The sequence below is a fragment of the Notamacropus eugenii genome, chromosome 5 (assembly GCF_028372415.1).
Source record: "Notamacropus eugenii isolate mMacEug1 chromosome 5, mMacEug1.pri_v2, whole genome shotgun sequence".
Classification (NCBI taxonomy): domain Eukaryota; kingdom Metazoa; phylum Chordata; class Mammalia; order Diprotodontia; family Macropodidae; genus Notamacropus; species Notamacropus eugenii.
This window is the reverse complement of record NC_092876.1, coordinates 231402729-231423709: the sequence shown is the minus strand read 5'-3', so window position 1 is coordinate 231423709 and position 20981 is coordinate 231402729. Positions and strand designations below refer to the sequence as shown.

The 20981-nt window shown below is 33.8% G+C and overlaps 1 protein-coding gene across 10 annotated transcripts in view; it reads right to left on the bottom strand.

Annotated features, from left to right (window-relative positions):
• Positions 1-20981, bottom strand: part of UBR3 (ubiquitin protein ligase E3 component n-recognin 3) — a 314350-nt gene that overhangs the window by 165000 nt on the left and 128369 nt on the right. For all 10 annotated transcript variants that reach the window (XM_072612278.1, XM_072612269.1, XM_072612275.1 and 7 more), the window contains 4 exons: positions 19766-19862; positions 10065-10206; positions 4649-4753; positions 151-324 (listed from right to left, as the gene is read on the bottom strand). In XM_072612278.1, coding sequence (XP_072468379.1) covers positions 151-324; positions 4649-4753; positions 10065-10206; positions 19766-19862 — 518 coding nt within the window. The remainder of the gene's footprint in view (positions 1-150; positions 325-4648; positions 4754-10064; positions 10207-19765; positions 19863-20981) is intronic.

Here is a 20981-nt window from a genome sequence, read left to right as displayed (position 1 = left end):
CACAAAGATAAAAACAGGCATATTTTCTCTCAGAGCTATGGCAGGATTAAACAGAAAATCTACAAGCTCCATGACACAAAACAAAGCATCAACTACATATCACTGAGTTTTTAAGAACCATCAAAATAGTAAGGTTTCTTTCACACTTACTTGTGTAGAAGCAAAGTTATCAGAACTAGTACTTGCAGGTGGCTCTCTCTTCACTTCTGGAGCTGTCTCAGGAACCCTCACTCTCACATAATTTATAAAGTGCCTCATGTTGGATACTAAGTTACTACCAGGAAACCAACTGTCATGGCAGCGTTCTTGTCCACCCACAGGTTCCTAAAACATAAATATTACAATCACACAGAAAGAAGATGTAAAAGAATGGACCAGACAATTAACAAAATGGATAATCAGTTACTGGATTCCTGAAGACCTATTAAAAAGCATTTTTAAATGTTTATCCATTTCAAATATCAAACAATACTGTGTCACAAGGACAACCACCTGGCTGTATTTCTCTGGACTTTTCTTTCCATCATGCCCCAGAGACCTCTTCATCCTGAAGATCATTTCAGTCTTGACACACCTCTTCTGTACTCTTCACTTCTTCCTTCTGACTGGAGAATGGAGAGCTTCTCCCAAATGTCCATTTAAGGAAGGTTTCCAGCCAGCTATCTCTTCAGTTGCCACCAGGCCCTGGACTTCTCCCTCATACCCCTGCACCATACCCTGTTTTTCAGAATCCTTTTTTTTGTTTTCTTTCACTACTAGATTGTAAGTTCCTTCAAGGAAGACTGTATTTTGCCTTTCTTTGTATCGTAGGCATTTAGCTCAGTGCTTGGCAAATAGCAGGCACTTAATAAATGTTTTCTGACTGACCACTATATGTGTATACATATGGATATAGAAATATACACATAGGTAAGAACCAGCAGAGTGGAGAGAAGACTGAAATTAGAGTCAAGAAGCCGTGATTCAATTCCTGCTAGCTCTAAGACTATGTACAAGTCATTTAATCTTAGAGCCTCAGGAAACTTTCTAATTCTCAGGAAATTAAAGACAAGCTGCCTATCAACATCAGTGCAGATTGTTACCATATAGCTTTTTGAACCAATGAAATCATAGGTTCAAAAAAACACACAAATATCACTCTGAAACTTAACTATTGCTGACAAATATATACAAATCTTACTAATTAATAAAAACTGAAGAAACCAGTCTATATTGGTCAAAAATCTAAATTATATATTTTAAGAGAAACTATATTTTATTACTTCTGGATACATACAACAACTCAATGTAGGGTAACTAAATGTTAGCTAGTTTAATTTGAGACCTACTTTCTTAATAGTTAAGAATTTTTTCATTAATAAGGCATTTATTAAGTATCTACTAAATGCCAGGTACTATATTATGGACCAGAGATATTAAAAAAAGACAAAACTAAGACACTTTCTTACCCTTAAGGAACTTACATTCTTAGATAACAAAAACAACATATGAAAGTGTATATAGAATACAAGCAAAGTGCAAATAAAAGGTAATTCTGGAGGGCAAGGCACTCATTTATAGTTGAAAAGACAAGGAAAAGTCTAATACAAAAGGGAGAACTAGAGATAAGACTTAAAAGAATATCAGGAATTCCAAAATGGAGGGAAGGGAAAAAAAGCATTCCAAGTATAGAGGAAAGTCACTGCAAAAATACAAAGACAGGACATCAAGAATCCTATCACAGGAAGAGGCAGGAAACCAAGTTGACTAGAACACAGAATACATGGAGATGGGTAATATGTAGACTGGAAAGGTAGATTGGGGTTAGATTGTGAAGAGCTATAAATACTGAACAATATTTGTACTTGATCCTGGAGGTAAACTGCATCCAATGTAATTTATTGAGTAGGAGGTAAAGGGATGAATGCTTGATAAGCACTTTAGGAAAATAATTTGATAGCTATATGAAAGGTGGATTGGAATGGAGACTTGAGGCAAGGAGACCAATTAAGAGGTTACTGTAATGATCCAGGCAAAAGGTAAAAGAGGTTTGAATTATGATGGACTTTGTGAGGGAAAGAAAGGGACATATGTGAGAAACACTGTGAAGAGAGAAACAATAAGAATTAGTAACACTGTAGGCTAGTGAGACAGCAAAGTCAAAGATAACACTTAGGTTATCAGCCTTGGTGACTGAAAGGATAGTGTTGTTCACAAAAGAAATAGGGAAATTTGAAAGGGTCAGGGGAGAGAAAATGAACTCTGTTTTGGGACATAATTGAGTTTGAAATGTCAATAGAATATCCAGTTCAAAATCCAATGGGTATTTGAATTTGTGATTCGAGCCTGGGAAAGAGGTTACTTTACCAGGAGTCATGTATAGAGATGACAATTGAATCCATGGCAGTTAATGAAATCATCAAGTGAGACAGTATTAAAATAACAGAGAAGAGGGCCTAGAAATGAGCTTTGGATTACACTGAGTTAGTAGAAAGGCATTGATGATGATGCAGCAAAACAGACAGGCTGCCTGAAAGGTAGGAAGAAAGCGATGGTATGAACTGAAGTCAAGGGCACAGGAATGACAGGAAGCATTTTGATGAGATCCAGTCCACAAATTCCTCCAAACAGATCTAAAAAATACACCAGATCAAATTCTGATGAGGAAATCAAGAAAATGTCACAATGAGTCATTTGTCCTGCCCAGCTATTCTGAGCTAGCTCAGCACAGTGAGATAGATCGGCAGATGTGAGGATACTGTGGATGAAGTAGAGAAGAGCACTCCAGTGCCCATGGAGAGACTGTGCTACACAGCAAAAAGAGGTTCCAGATTTATATCAAACTGCCCTAAATGCATATGGGGACACTGAGATGGGGATAGGCACAAATTAGCAGCTTTGCCACATACTATCCAGGTCACAAATTCTGGGTGAGGTAAGGAAACAATGCATATGATGATGGTGTACCCAATAGGAGACCCTGCACAGCATATTGAACAAGGAGGAAGTCCAGAAGTCAGCATGAGTGGCATGACACTCAAACCCCAAATTCAGAAGAGGGGTCTTCCAGAATTTTGCTCAGTCAGAAGAGGAATAATCAGGGCAGTAATCTCAGACCAAAGGGAGCCTACAGTTCTGTCACTTTGAATTAACAAAGTTTTTCACTTAGCTAATAGGGGCAGAGTTCAGAAGCAATATATTCTTGCAGATCCAAACCGAGGTCAGAAACATAGAGTTCAGACAAAGAGGGCAGCAATCAGACCCTCCAATGAATAAGACCATTTTGGAAACACTGAAAGCTAACAAGTCTCCAGCCTATCCTTGAGAACCTGGAATAACACAACAGGACCAACCTAGAATTCCCCTCTAGAAGTACTGCAGAACCTTTCCCTAACAAGTCCACAGTCAGGAAACAGCTGGAAGAATGGCACTATAATGAGCTATTATGATGGCAAGAACACTCAAAACAGAAACTTAAAGGAAGAGGATGACTCCAATACATCCACAAGTAATCAGTGCTTCAGACAAAAACATCATGGGCAAACACTCAACTACAATTCCTGAACGAGATAGTTTTTTTTTAAAAGACGTTTTAAATGTTCTCTTACACATGGGACCAGAGCACTTGAGAAAAAAAAATGGAAAAGGTATTAATACTTTGCAAGAGGCACAAAACTTTGCCCAAGCAACAAACTTCCAAAAAATGAAATGGACCAAACAGAAGATGATTTTATGAGGTAACAAGAAATATTAAGTAAAGTCAAAAGGCTCAAAAAAAGAAAGAAAATGTAGAATATATCTCACAGCAAAAACAACTAACTCAGAAAATGAGAAAAATTTTGAATATCATTGGATATGACCAAAAAGAGCCTAGACACCCAATGTCAAAAAATGTGACTAGAACTCTTAGAATCAGAAGGGCAAAGTGGAAATAGAAAGAATTCAGTGGTCACTTCCCAAAAGAATATATCTGTAATTATTTTCAATGGAATTTCTTTTTCTATGTCTTCCTGCAGTTTTGTTGTTAAATATATGGAAACGCTGATGTTTTATGTGAGTTTATTTTATATCCTGAAACTCTGTTGAAGTTATTATTTCAACTCATTTTAGTCATCTGTAAAAAGATTACTTTTATTTCTTTGTCTAAGCTTATGCTTCCAATTTTTTTTTTTTTTTGCCTTACTGATATAGTTTGGATTTCTAACACTACGTTGAATAGTAATGGTGAAAATGGATATCTTTGCTTTACCCCTGGATTTTACTAGAAAGATCTGTAGTTTATCACTATTAGATAAGATGCTAGGTCTTGATTTTAGACAGACACTATTTATATAAAGGAAAGATCAGTTGATTCCTGTGTTTTCTAAACAATAATGGATATTACATCTTATTAAAAGCTTTTTCCTATAACTCTTGATATGGTATTTTCATTGTTTTTGTTGTTCTAGTATCCTTGTTAATGCTTTATTTAAAATCTTTGTATCAATATTCATTAAGGATATTGATCTATAGTTTTCTTTTTCTGTTTTAACTCTTCCTGGGTTTGTTATCAAGACAACATTTGTATTACAGAAGAAGTTCGGTAGGTTCTTCTTATTTTTCAAATAGCCCTCATTAAACATACAATATCTTTGTTACTAATCTGCTTTAAGTATATTAAAGTACTTACTTCTTCATCTGGTTCTTCTTCAGGTGAATTTTCAAGTCCTAATTCAATCAGATACAAAACCATACAGAGGACATGTTCTGACAGATTTTGGTGGTCCATCAAAATCTTTTTTTAAAAAAAGGAAAAAAATACCATTTTACATATTCCAAATATCATATCTCAAACCAGTCTTATCAGAGGGATAAAATAAAGCTATAATGTATTTGGTGAATGGAAACCCTGAAGCAAAGTGGAAAAGGTTTGCTTGCTCTAGATTATGTAAAATGCTGACAGTTGCAGAAAAATCTAGACTCATTTTTTTTTGCTTTAATCAATATATATCCATGAACAAGATAGCATCCATTAGAAAATTCTACTATATTTGGAAATTCTATACTAAAAAGCCTATTTCAATTCAAGATCATATTTGAACAACTCAAAATTATTAGTGTGTCAAAGTAGCTGGGTGAAAAATAATATTGAGGTTAATAATGCAGAAAAGCACACTTTTCCATTTGGTTCATGCAAATGTTACATATTAGTTTTTGTACTATATAACAGTGGATCTGTGATTTCATTGTGTGGACACTTTCTCCTCCAGTGTAGATCACAAGTCATGTATCTGAGCCTTTAAATTCTGTAAAATTCTTGACCATGTCTTCATGTAAAAGATCTACCCAATTCCCTACAGACCTTCTTCTGGTATTTTCATCATTTTGTGGGTACCAGAAACAGTATTTCGGCAGTATGCCTTTTATCTTTCACTCTAGCTATATGAAAAGCCTGTTTATTTTCCCGGTGATATATCTTACACATCACTGTAATACGCTTCAGCCTAGTTAAGACTATTACATGACTTTGTGCTGCCATCTAAGTCATTTATAATTTTGATTCATTATCATAGTGTTCCATGATTAACAGTCACACAGCCTCACTGGTAGAGTACTGATGCAAAAGTTGTGATGAGTTTTGTGGCAAGGAACAGTTTAGGATCACTGAAAATTTTGGACAATTTCCCAAAGGTTATGCATCCTCATCTTCTATGCAGTTCTAGGTCCTTCTCATTATTCTTTTGAAGTAGCTGTTCAAGGTAGAAAGATAAAGAGACAGACAGATAGACAGACTGACTCACTCACTCACCCAATAGGGTATTCATCTAACTTCATGATAGACATGAAGTATTCATTTATTTTGTTTTACCAATGAAGATAGCTACATCAATCTCTTTCAAATGACTATTTCACCGAGGAGGCCTAATAAGATTGTGAAGACCAATAAAATTTATGAAATTATCTTTAAACTGTCATTTGGAGAACTTTATAAGAAATTTTGTAGGAAAAGAAACTGTATATGAAATTCATTTTTATCTGGACTATGCAATAGATGACATGACACAAGTGAACATCTTAAGTGAAAAGATACTTTTGTTTTGTACCTTACAATGTTGGTACATAGCAAACTTAAAACAAAGTTGCCATTGTGGTCACACCTGTCAGCCTTACATGATTTTGATATATGCAAGGAAAAGAGTATCCTGTTTGAACAAAGAGTTTAAGGCTACATTCTGTTCTATCAACTTAAACGGTTATCTAAAATCACTAAGCTGATTGTAGATAGAAATTATTATCTAGAATATACTGAAAAAAGATCTTATATTCTCTGGAATTCTCAATCAATCATGACTGTGTGGATGATACAGCCTTAGAAAACCATCCATAAAAGCCTGACCATGGCTTTTTCATTTTTGCATCAATGATAAGTTTTTATGTGTTCACAGACCATTCTCACAAAGGCTTTATACAAGTGTCTGCCTTTTCATGTAGATAAGCAGTTATTGATGTTTTCTGTATCAACTTTTACCTTGGGGGTTAAGAAAAGATTTGGTAAAAAAAAAAAAATCACTTCTAATCTTTATTTCTTTAAAATTTTCCCCTTTTTTAGATAGTTTAAAAAAGTAATCCCTGAGTACCTTCAAAGTTGCATCCCTAACACAGATCTCTTTTATATATATTTAGACAGGTCTAGCTATTCTTCTGATTTCATATTCTTAAAAGCAAGCATGGTGCAACAAAAAAGCGCTGACTCCGGAATCAAAGGACTTGAGTTCAGACCGTGTTTCTGATTCTATGTATAAAACTTTGAACAAGTCACTTCACCTCTCTAAGTCTCTGTTCATCTGTAAAATGAAGGGGTTGGGCCAGAGGGACTCTGAAAGGTCCCTTCCAGCTCTATATCTATGATACTAAGAAAGGACATTTAGCACTCTGATACTTCAGGATATCAGGTACTGAAGTAGGACAGTACAAAATGTGGTAGCTCTACTAAAATCACTAAGAACAGAATATTTAGAAACTACAGCAGATATGTTCCATTTTGTGTCTATTTGTTGCCCCACGTCCTGTTTCATCAACTAAAAATAATCTTGAGATGATCTCTGTAGGCTGATTTTTGCCTTAACTGTTTCTCACTGTTTTATGATGTCATATTGCTCATAATTTTCCACTATCCTCCTCCATAATATTTTTGCAAATTAAATTCTGAAGGAATAAGTATTGTCCTTACCTTCTATGTCTTGCTGACTCCGCAAAATGATCAGATATTTCCTAAGCTTTTTCTGCTTCCTTATGTAGTTACTTTGTTTTATTTGATTTTTAATTAAATTTTAATTTTTAACCGATGAAAATTCACCATCTGGAGCTGCTTTGCATTACTAAAGTTCTCAAAAAATGGTGAACATCAGCATTTTTACTAATGTAATCACAATGTTTTCTCATCTTTTTCTAATTTGCTCTTGCAACCTCTATTCTGATTAGTCAATGATATGATAGCAAACAGATGGCTAAATTTTTATGAGTACTACCTGTTAGTACCTAGCTAAAATACAGTTCCATTTTTGTGATGACCCTTGTGCTAACCACATATAGCACTGTCTAACTTTTTTTATGATATATTCCTGATGTATCGTCTTCTACAAGACCTCTTTTCCTGCTTGATACTAAACTGCATTTTCCAAAGTTTTCCCTATACTTTCTTTTGCTATCTTCACTGAAGTCACCAAGTGTCAAGGATTATATTGAGTTAAGTTTGGAGGATCTTTTCAAGTTCTCAAATAATTTCTCAGTTTCATTCTCTGTAACAAATACTGGATCATTAACTGCAAATTATCTTCATAATATCTTTTTGCTTATATTTGTAAGTACTGCAAGGTAAAATAAGTAGGTACACCTCATAAAATTATGCTTCTTGTAGGCTTTTTGATATGTGATTAACCAACAATGCTGTCTCTCTTCTTAAGGTCTTTGGATATCCTACAAATCAACTTCACATTTAGTTAGAGCTACTGTATGTGTTTCTTTCATAGCATGAATGTCAATACAGACATAGTTCAATTTCTGCTGCTCTGGATCAACAACTCAAAAATACTGAATGGTATAAGTACCAACAGTTAAATTAATGTAAATGATCAGGAACTCCTGACCAGCACCCAAAACTAACATCCAGGACTAAAAAGTCAAAGTCCCAGTATACTTTGCCTTAGTCAGACAACATCCCAGCTACTGTTTCCAGTTATGGGAACCACATTATATAAAGGCTTTGAAAAGATAGAAATCATCCAGAGGAGAGAAGCAATAATGGTAAAGGCTATGTAAGGACTTGCTGAAGGCCCAGGAATGTTTAGCCCGGAGAAAAGAACTTCTAGAAAAATATGATCACTAAATTCATATATTGAAGGAGTTGTCACGCAGAAGTAAGATTAGTTCATTTTCTACTCGGAGTCAAAGGCAAAACTGAAGCCATGGGTGGAAGCTGCAGACTTAGGATTGAAGTAAAAAACTTCCTAATAGTCAAAGATTTCCCAAAGTGCAATGGGCTTTCTCTAGGCAGTGGATTTATGCTCACCAGATATCTTCTAGAAGAAGTCAGGTCACCACTTGTTTAGTATGTTGTAGGAAAGATTTTGGCTCAGCTCTAGATCGGTTTCTTTCCAACTACGTGATTCTCTTTATACTACATTCATTAAGAAATAGTTTTAAAATCTTATAACTTAAAAAATATAAAAAAGAATTGCCTTTATGGTAATAAATATCTGACATAACTGGTTTGTTATGGTATTATAACTAAATCAAAAATTTCTAGGTGTGCAAATACATACACTTTAAAATTTTTTGTTAACAAAAATGATGTACACATGGCTTTACTAAGTAATTTTGTAAAATGCTCAGGAGAGTTTCAAAGAATTGACCACTAAATTAAATATGAGATGTTAAGAGTTAAATGGAAATATTATGGAGGGGCTTAAAAATTAATTTCTCCTATGATACACATTATAAGAATGACCTCTTGTAAAAATGAATAAAAAATTCAGGTATAGAAAAAAGGTTTGATTATCGTAGGCAACAAATGGCATATAAAAGGTGCATAAATTTTTTAAAATAAAATTAAAAATCAAGATTCTAATTAGGAAGGAACCAGAGAGACATTAGACCATTTTTAGGGACCAATCTCATATAACTATTTCATTTCTTTGTTACTTTGTCTATAATATATTGTGAACATCCCAAGGGCATGGCTATGTCTTTGTTCTATCACATCATTTCTCAGTACCAAAAAAAATTATAGCTGAATAAGTCTGAATAAGAAAACCCAAGCTGAGGAGAGATTCTAAACAGGAGAAAACTATGATGTACTCACTAGTCTTTTTACATTTCCTAAGATGATGTTTATCCAAAGTCAACTCTTGTTAGTCTTATGATTAAGCTACCATTCAAACTCAAAACCAAACGCTGAGTATTGAGAAAGCAGAGAATAACCTTAGATGGATGGGCAAAATTCACAAAGATCTATTTCACTTTAAGTGACTGTTTGCTCCTCACTATTCTATTGCTTTGTAACCTCACATAATATCAAAGACTCTCCACTGCTGTTACTGTTTTGCTATTGTTATTGTTGTTGTTTTTACCAGATTTGTGATTTATCTGGAAGGGAACTTCCAAAGAGAAGTTTACTCTACCAATGCAGATCAGCAACTTCAGAGTATTATACTGTTTTCTGGAGCACTAAAAGTCAGCTGTCTGGGGATACACAGCCAGGATATGTCAGAGACAGAATTTGAATCCAGATCTTCCTAACTTCTCAATTTTAACTATCTAATATGCTGTAGTTTGTACTCAAAATGGAACCTAAATAAATGTCCTAGACTAACAAGGGAATTGTCATTAATTTAGAGTAACTACCAGAGATAGCTATTCAGTTCTTTTATACTTAGAAACTGAAAGACAGATAGACAGATAGACAGCTAGATAGACAGAACACTTGGAGAGGAAGAGACTTAAAATTTTAAATAGTATGTCATACACAAAGCAAATGCTATCTTAAAGTATGACTTTAAAAATATGAAACTTTCATCTTATTGTTACTATTTAAATCACTACTGTACCTTGTAAAGTAAGGTGAATAGGACAATGTGTAAAGTTTTACAATGCAAAAGTCGCATGAGACCTTTGTAACTGGGGTGCAGAGGTGTCCTTTTCTTGTAGGGGGGCCAAGGGTTTCCAAGGAATTTTCCACTCTGTTTTAAACTGTAGAAATAATACAAGATAAAAATTAGATTAAAATAGCATTTAAACCAGATCCTAAAACATTAGTACCAAAATTAGTCAGCTTGTACAAAATGCAGGATACACTTTCTCCATGGTTAATATTATACCCCTTGCAACTGAGGGAGAAGGGCAATCACACATAGCAGAGCAACCTACATCAATTAAAATGAGATGCAGAGCAAGTAAGAGGATGGAAAGATGAACAGAAGTCCAATAAAAAGAACAAAGAGAATAAGAGTAATGAAAATAAAGCAGTACTAGCCAGGCAGTTGAAATAAGGAAGAAGATACTGTACATCTCTTGTGCTGCAACAGTAACATGCTTTTTAAAAAAATACTCAAATACATTTAATGTTCCTACATAAATCACTGATAAACTTCAAGTTGTTAAATATTATTTCTAATATCATTTTCAGAAATCAAGTTATTTTGCATGTATATATATGCATATCTATCAATATATATATGCACACTATCAATAAAGTTGGCATTTTTTCCTTTGATTCCAAAAGAAGTCAATACAAATCCACAGATATAATATTGCTGACATAAAATGGTGATGTACTTTATTAAAAATAAATATTAGATTCATAGTCTAGGGATTTGGGTTCAAATCCTAGCTTCTCCCTGGTGGAACATTAAGCAAGACCCTGAAGTTTTCATATTATATGCTGTAATGTAAAGTATTCTTACTGAATAATATCACTATCTCAACTGCAAAATAAAGAAGACTGAACTATATGATCTATGAAGTCCCTTTGAGCTCTAAAATCCTATTTACCCAACCAATTTTTTTATATTCTCTCCAATTATCATACAGTAATAATTAAAAATCACCAATTAAGAATTCAATTCAGCAAATATCATTTAAATGCTTGTTGGGTAGATGGTACTTTTTAAAGGTGCATACTGGAAAAAAATAATCTGTGTCAGAAGTGACCTCCCAGAAAGTTCTGAAATATGAGACAATTCTAACAGTAACAAGATGATAAAAAAAGATATGCCAGTCATCTATAAGTAACCCCAAATTTGTTCCCAAACCAGACCCTGGAAGCCTGGAAGACAAAGACCTGGATCTTATTCATTTAATCAAACAAAAAGCTCCAGCAAATCTTAAAGAGACTCAACACATGTTAAGTATACATTTTTTACTGCCAGGGTTCCAAATTATTTATCAAAATCTAGAAAGGATCAACTCTGCAAATGCTCTATTGGTTTAGCTCTTCTTTAAAAAGTTTTTTAATTAACAAATTTATTTTCCCTCTCTCCTACATCTTCTCCCCATAAAAAAAGAAAAACAAAAACAAAAACCTTAAATATACACAGACAAGCAAAACAAACTCCCATATGGGCCATATCTCAAAAATATGTCTGATTCAGTATACTGAGTCCATCACCTCTCAGTCAGGAGTTGTCTGTTTCATCATAGGTCCTCTGGTATCACACACGATTCATCATTGTACTGAATAGAGTTCTTAAGTCTTCCAAAGTTGTTTTATTTACAGTTATTATTGTATAAATTGTTCTACAAGTTCTACTCTCTCCACTGTACATGAGTTGATATTATTCCTAGATTTCTTTGAGTCCATCCCTTTCATCATTTCTTGTAACACAATAGTATTCCATTGCATTCATATGCTATAATTGGTTTAATTACTTTCCATTGATGAGCATTCCTTAGTTTCCTATTCTTTGATACCACAAAAAAGCACTGTCATGAATATTTTTGCATATATTAATCATTTTACTCTTATTTAAATCTCTTTTGGTTACAGGTCTAGTTGTGTTATCACTAGGCAAAATGATACATACAATTTAGTGACTTTTTGGATGTATTTCCAAAATAGCTGGACCAATAATTCATAGCTCCACTAACACCAGTTTAGCTCTATCCAAGGAACAAGCAGCAGGAAACTACTTCCTCTTATACTGGTTCACCAATTCCAATCAGTCCCCCTCACTTCTGAAAAGGTCAGAATAGAGGTTGGGACAGTTACAAGAGATGCTGAGCAGATATAATCAACAGTATCTAGAAAATAAATGGATATAAATAGTGAGGCTAGGAAAGAGTTAAAGATTGTTTCAAAGTTGAAAAGTCAGGTGACTAAAAGGGCTGGGGTGCTCTAAACAGAAATAGGAAAGTTTAAATGAAGAGTTAGGTTTACGGCCTTATTCAACCAAGTTCACCCCATCACCTAGTATACTAAACTTTCCTTCCAAAATACCTACTCAATTGCCTACAAGCTCCCCCACATCCTCAATCTTTTCAAGGAACATTCCTTCCAATTCCTGAATTTAACAAAAACCTGGCTCAAGATTTTCCTTGTCAACCAGAGTCCTACTTTCATTCTCAAGGACTTGCTTTCTCCATGCCTTTACACTGACTTTCCATTGCACCTGAAACAGATTCCCTTCCCATTTGTGCCTCTTACAACCCTTGGCTGCCTTCAAGACTCTGCTATTACACCACCATCTAAAGGCCTGTGTTCAGGCCCCAGACCGCGCAAGGGCTTCATTCACTTTCCTATTGTTAACTTTTTACCTCCTGTAAGCCAAACCAACAACAGCTTTTTCTCTTATCACCTGAGACCCTCCTGCTTATTCTGCTAAAGGAGAGTCTGTTATAAATTGCAATTGAGAACTACGCTGGCATATTCATAGTCACTATTAGTGCTGTGAATATTGCCTTGGTGATGCAGAGGTAGAGGAGTGGAGGTGGTAGGTAAGAGCACAAAAGAAGAAGAGGGAGCACTATGTGTAAGGAACAACAAACATGCCAGCATGAATGGACTATGGCATGTAAGGAGGGAAGGAATTTGTGGGAAAAAAACTTAAAAGAAAAAGAGGAGGGATTTTAAAAAGCATTAACTACCAATAAGAGGAGATTGCTTTTCATCCTATATTGGAATAAACTGACACTTTGGGAAAATCATTTTGGCAGCTGTATAAGTAACAGATTGGAGCAAGGAAAGAACTGAGTAAGGAAAATGAACGGAAGGCCATTACAGATGGTAGAATAGCAGGAAGAAATACTGTAAACAACCAACTCCAAAATCCTCCAAATAAATAAAAAATATATACCATATCAAATCTTGAATGAAAAAAAAAATCTAAGAAAAAAATCATTGTGAATCTTCTTTTCTCATCATTTGTCAGGCCCAAGTTGGCACAGACAGGCAGTGATTCGATGACACTAGAGATGAAGGTCTGCCTAAAGGTATGTAACCTAGGGGGTCTCTAGCCTAGGAAGAAGCTGTGCACCAAGGCAAAGTAAGCTCCCAGAATCTCAGAGATTCTGGCATGGTAGGGACTAAACTTGTGTGAAGTGAAGAAACAGGTACCAACTAACAGCTCAGTAGCTCACTACCCAATTCTAGGTCACAGATTCAGATGGACTGAGGATGGCTAGGAGTGGTTATGGACCTTACGCTATGTAGCAAATTCAGAAGTAAGCACCAGTGGCATGGGTCAGACTCCAGGAACAGACTGAAATTTCAGTTTCAGTCTACACCCCCATATAAAGCCTGAAGCAAAATAACCATAATAGAAATCTCAAACCAAAAAGGAACTCTGAATGAGTAGAGCTTTTCAGATGGTAGAAAAAAACTGACTCAGGCTACTTAAACTCCAAGTGAGCATGCCCAAAGGCCTGTTGCGCAGACCCAAACCCAGGTCAGAAACTTGCGAAGCTCAGACCAGGATGACAACAATCTAACTTTGCCTGGGATCAGACCACTCTGGGAGCACTCAAAGCTTGCAAATCCCCACCCTGAGTTATCCCTGAGATTCAAAAGTAACACAACACTTGGCACTTCAAGAAAGCAACCACAGGACCAGCCTAGCCATTCCCTCCAGAAGTATACAGAGTAAGGATACACTGCTAACATTCTAATACAGGGAAATTCATATGTCTCCTCTGAGTCTTATCACTATGTAAGAAGACTAATTTCTTTACATATTTTACAAACAATAGAAATGAAGAAATCTTATAATCTCAATCCTGTAGTAGTCAAAATGTGATCTACTATAAATCACCAGAGAAAGACCAGATGGCCCCATCTAATATCCTCATCAAGGATTCCTTTGATGCAGTTTGATTCTCATAAAAATTTTGTAGACATAAGAAAGTCGATTGTTATTGCTATGTTCTCTGTAACTTCTTGGTAACAAAATTTAAGATTTTCTTCCATATTCTAGATATTTTCCCTTCTTTTTCAAAAACTATGAGATTCAATCCCTCAATGCATTCAAAATTTTGCAACCTCCAGAATGAATCTTTTCTTTTTATAGTGAGTCTAATTCAGCTGTTTTGCCTTTATTTACTTTAGCGTCATCTCCACTTCCCTATAAAAGCACATCTAAAATTGTTATATTAGGGTCCAAATGCAATAGTTTATCATTTTTGATGGTAATAAGAGTCTATTATAAAAAATTTTTACATATATTTTCCTATTTTTTTATTCTCTTGCTGGTTTCATTTTTCAATGTTCTTGAGATGTCTTCGCTTAGTTGGATATCTCATCAAGCTTTCTTCAAACTTCTTTTCTCTTCCTTGATTTTCAAAACTTAATCAGGCAAAACTGTTCATAATTTTCCAACATCCTTTGCTGTGAGACTTTACAAATGAATTTGTATTCTGACTTAATGTTGTCCCCAAATGCCATCTCTCCCTGCTTAGAAATGAAAACAAGTATATACTAATAGTTGGCATCCAGATTTTTTAATCTCCTAACTGTGGTAATTCATTTTCATAAGGTAAACTTCTGTATGAAATTATAAGTATTAGTGTCAATATATTTTCCTTCATCTGTTTCCCAATTTAGAGCATCAACAGCTTATCTATTTTTTGTTCTAATTCAATAAACATTTATTAAGTGCCTACTATGTATAAGGCACTAAGAATGTAAGCATAAGAATAAAACATTTCCTGTTGAAGGAATAAATCAATTGATACGGCTCTATTCGTAGATATTATTTATTGATAGATAATTTACAGTACAGATATAACTTTCTAGGAATAAAATATGCATAGGAAAGACTCTTTCTAAAGGTTAAGTTCTCTTTTAGTCTTAGCAGATAAGTTCCCCTTTTCTTGAGCTCCCTGAAATAAGATACTCTTTCTAGTAAAACTATATTAGTCAATATACACGTCCTTTAAAAAGCAATACTTAGAACCGCAAATGCTACAGTTGTAGGACAAGATTTCTAAAGCAATCTCATGTAAGTAGGGTGATAGACACACGCTCTAATCCAACAGAATATCAAATTTAATAGCTGTTCCACCCTAGATATTCCCCCTTATGCCCCTCACATGCCCACCCTCCAAATGTTGGCAATAGCAACAAGTTGTGCTGAAAAGCCCCAGCAAAATAAACTAGTCAGATGATTTGCCTTATCCAACTGAATTATGTTCAGACAAGTTTCCTAAGATTTCTAATTCCTCTTTTTTCTATTATAAAAATAAGCTCTGTAAATCACTTCTTCATCTCTGACCACTGAGGAGTCAGTAGACTTAATTTGGTGATTGCTAGCCTTACAAATAAATCATTATACTCAGAAGCTTTGTGCCTCAAACTTCTCTGTTTCAGATATTAAATTAACACTTCCTTAAGGTGCTTTAAGGTTTTACTGGGAGAACACAACATTTACAGAAGAGGAATAATCCTACCAAAGATATTTTCAATATTATTTCCTATAAGAAATTATCAGTACTTTAAACAAGATGATAAACAAAAACTTCAATTTGAAATAGCTACACCATCCTTAAGAACTCAAAAGAACCTTTAAGTAGTTTTTGTAATATAAGAATGTAAGTACAAAGAATGAAACAATCCCTACTCACAAGAAACTTATATTCTATTGGTATGATATTGTCAACTGCTCTCGTTTCTGACTCCTAAACCATATTTCTTAATATTCTTCAACATCCTCCTGTATTGTACTAAAATCACTGAGTATCAAACTATATGATGACCAAGTGCTTTGCAGAATTTACTTCTGTACTGTCCTCAAAGAGAACAGACAGTGTGTCGCCAGGGCCCCAGAATACCTTTCCAGCAGAGCAGAACCTTCCAGAGCTTATGCTTCATTGTCATTACCTTTGGGAAGCTGGAGTCACCTCCAGTTCACAAAGAGTTAATCGAGCAAGACTTTGTGAAGTAGCTCTATCACAAGTATTTATAAACCTAATTACTTTAAAGTAAAAAATAAGGGGGAAAAATGCTTCCAGTTTTTTTTTTAATATCCTCTAGGTCAATATGACCTAACAAAATGTTCTAAAAATAAAGATTGGTTCATATTTGTCCATTATAGCATATTACACATCATTTTGACCCCTCATTTCAAAAGCATTAATGAAATAATGCAAATGAAAAGATGAACACTAGAAGAATTTAACAAAATGAAAAGCTAACACTTAATAATTGACTATTTGAAAAACAAAAAAATCTTAAAACACACAAACACATATATCATGCTTTCAAAAACATGGCAAAGCTTCACATCAAAAGGCAGTGGAAACATCAAAAATTAAAGTTGGATAGCATTCTTTTTATTAACAGTAAATATATTAAAAACTTGAGTTTGGATTTTGTGATTTGTAAAAACTTCTAAAAGCTGACAGAAATATGTTAACAATTCTAACTATTTCTTATAAAAAAACACTAGCCTATTACCTAAAAAATCTGGCCAATTTCTCAAGTATGAGGTAGCATGCTAAACTGGAAAGGACACTGGACTTTCAATACAAAAACCTGAGTTCTAGTTCCACTCTGCCAATAACTAGCTACATAACTTAACCCTGAAGAGCCTCCATTACTCTTTTTTTGTTTGTTTGTTTCTATAAAGTCTTTATTTTTGTGTTGTGAATAGTTTGTTTTCTGGCACTCCAAAGGAAATAAATTTCACAATTAGTAAAATATGCCTGTCTGAATCAAAGAAATAATATGAAAATTACAAATGTTTTCCCAGAAGGAAATCCTGGAAGTGAAAGTCAGACATACCAAAATCCTATGATTCAAATGTCTCCAACCTGATACTTCTGGGTACAAGAATCACTAATTAATAATAAGAATAAATTTTAGTATTTAGAAATCCTAATGTGATTCAAGACTTTCTTTACTATTACTTTTAGGCCTATGCCTACTTCCTATGGGGAATAGTAGGTTCTCTAAAGTCAGGATGAGGTATTATAATAATTGCTATTTGAAATTCACAAAGGCTGTCCCATTTTTTCACCCTTTAATAACCTTATCCCCTTTATATTTCATGGAATATATAAAAACACAACCAATTTCCTTAACCTTCTCATTCTTTTGTTTATTATGTCCTTTGACTATCTTCATTACTCTTGTAAAATAAGGGAGTTGGCCTAGATGATCTCGAAGAAACAAACACTAGCATTTATTCCCATGTCAAAAAAATCATAAAATTTGGCCTTCTTGAAATAAAAACACAAAAAAAAACCCAGTTTTTAAAGTCATTTTAGAAAATTAAGTTTACTCAATACATTTTTCAACACTTTAAAGAGAGCTGTCTACCATAATCAACATTTCCCCACAACTTAAAAGGCTTCCTTCCATAAGTGATTAAGAAACTTTTTTATTTTTTTAAGACAACCAATGATGTTCTTTAATATACTAAGATTGTCCTACTAACTCATCATCAATAATTACTTTTTCCAATCAGACTTTCAGCCAAAATTCTTGATAGCAAATAAGAGAAACTGCATATGGGGGTAGAGTTAGATGCCCCTTTTTTGGTAAGAAGTGCCATTTCAAACATCAAATTTTAATCTTACAGATGGATGTTTACTGCAGTTCTCACCATTTCTCCACCCCCCTCAAAAAAACCTGTAAAATGTTCAATTTTCAAGCAACAAAATTTTAATAGCTAAAAAAAAAATATCCTGCCACAAACTTCTAAACCTACCCTATTAGAAAATAACAGAAAGTTTTATATCTGGAGAGTACATTAATCCAACATACATATTTCTTTTAATAACAGATTTTCAAACTGCTATCAAGGAGTAGTGCAGTAATTTAAACGAAGTTATTGAATAAATTCAAAACAAAAGTGTTCAGGAACATAAAAAAAAATAAAGGAATGAGAAGACAGACATAGGGAGAAAAAGAGCAAAAAAGGAGATTAAGGTAATAAGCCTATCAAAAATTTAAAATTCCAAGATATTTTATCTAATTATGTAAGAAAAATGTGTCAATAGTGGTTTAAGCAAAGAAAAGAAAATGGGAATTCTCAAAATAAGAATTTTACTAATTTGAAGAAAAGCAACATGGCCTTGTTCCTTTAATCTACTCAAATAGTGTACCTGAATCTTATTTACATTAATTGCATAAAGAATCCTTACCAATAGTACAAAGGTAAACTCCCTGTTGAAAATGACTACAAATTTCAAATTACTTAAAACTAGACATTAATTTGAAATTTTAGTGTACAGATTACTCCTAAGTGATCAATGTTCAAAATAAAAAACAAAGAAATCAGATTCTGATTAAGGCAAATAACTTTAATATTAAACTACATTTTTTTAACCTGACCGCTGGCTGTATTTGCCATTTTTTCTTTCATTTTTACATCTACTCACAGAAATAAGTTACAGTTCCAACTCATAAAATTTCCTCAAATTATGCAGCCTGTGACATATCTGAGCCTCAATAATCTCCACTCATGTCTACAATTTCTTATCAAACTGCCAAGAATATTTCACTATGCTCACTTTTATATGGCTATGATCCAGACAAATGTTTACTCAAGACTAAAATTGCTCTATTTTAATTGTGTATCCTCTGCCCTCCTGACAAAACTGGGAACTTGCCTCACATAAAGAAAAGCACAAATTAAGCTATGAAGTGTTCTATTATTCTAGTTGTATAACACTATAAAATTAATTATTAGTACAATAAATGTCAATAATTATTACAAAATGAATCCTATCATAATAATAAATCAAATACTCTATTAAAAGGACATCATTCATAGTTTGATTTTTTTCATACTTCAACATTCCAAGCTGTGTTAAATGCTTCCAAATAAAATTTATTTTGTTTTAACTTTTGTCCCTCTGCTCTCATTTATCAGGTGGCATTTTTTTTCTTTTGTACAAATGGCAAGAGCTACAAGTAAAAATATCCCTTGCTGTGCAATGTTGATGATGACAGCAAAGTTCTAAGAATTTATTATCTTAACTTGTGCCTCCTCTGCTGGTTCTGAAGCAGAATAGCACAAAATTTAGTTTCTGACTTCTTCCACTATATAGTACAAATTTCTGCTATTTTGTTCAATTAATGCTATCAAAAACTCATTTTTAAAAATAAAAAATGAAACTTCAGGCTTATAAGCCTAAGAATATAAAATCCAATTTCTGATAGAACCTTACAACTATTTTCTTCCCCACAAACTAAAAATGCCCTTTTAATAATGAGTATATCTAATTCATAAGACAATTTGAAATTAAAATGTATACACAAAAGTATACAATCTGTAATATCCAATTAACATATTACTTAATATGATGAACTTACAATGCGGTATATCTGTCCATTGCAGACTGCACATCTCTACGGTAAACTGTCCGAAGGATTACCATGACTGGGTCAAACTCTCTATCCCAGACTTCAGCTATTATCATTTAAAAAAAAGTACAAGTTAACATAGTAATTCCTAAAGATGAAAGTTATTACATAATCTTGTTAGCAATTTTTAATTTAATAGATGGAATATTTTCTTAGATGATTAATTTTAGTAATAAGTTTGATGTGTTAGAGAGTCATTTGAATATAACAAACTTTGTGTCATATAAGAAAGTCTTTAATATGCTCTCCTTGTGGGGAACCTGCAGCCTCAAGGCCACATATGGGTATGGCCTTTTGACTGAGTCCAAGTTTTACAGAACGAATCCTTTTATTATGGGATTTGTTCTGTAAAGCTTGGATTCAGTCAAAGGGCCCCACTAGAGGACCTACAAGGCCACATGTGGCCTCAAGGCCAAAGCTTCCCCACTCCTGCTTTATACCTTCTGTAAAATCAAGCTGGAAGACAAACAAATTAGTTGTTAGGTCATAAATGTTTTATAAGAGTCAACCATAACTACAAAGATGACTTTAAAATGAATTTTTAAAATTTTAATTACTAATTTTAAATTTATCTTGATTCCCATTTAAAATATTAACTCTCCATTGTAACATACACTATTTCTTTCCTAACTCCTAAGACCATAATTTAAGCACTGCATATTTTTAAATGGAAAAAAAATTTATTAAATAGTCTTGTTCTCATCACAAACAAGCAATGCAGCACGATGAATATTTAAGATGTTGAGCTGAATTTTAAACTAAAAATTTTAAACACATAATTTTAAAAGCCCTATACCAGGAGTCACAATACTTATATTCTTAGAGATAGTTTTGCTGCGAACTAGCTAGTGACCTTAGGGTGATTTACCTAATTCATCTGGGCCTCAGTTTCCTGCCTCCACAAGATCACTCATACCCATTCCTTCCTTTCTGCTACCACAGCCACCATTCTGGTTCAAATCCTCCTTAGTTCTCATCTGAATGACTACAATGGCCATCTAACCAACTCATCCTCTTCATTTCTAGTCTCTAGTACCCTATTCTCCAGTCTAAGATTAATCTTCCTAAATACGTAACTGTGATCACATTACTCTAGTACTCAAAAATTTCAAGGGCTTCCCAATACTTGAGAAATAAATTCCAAATTTCTTAGACTAACATTCAA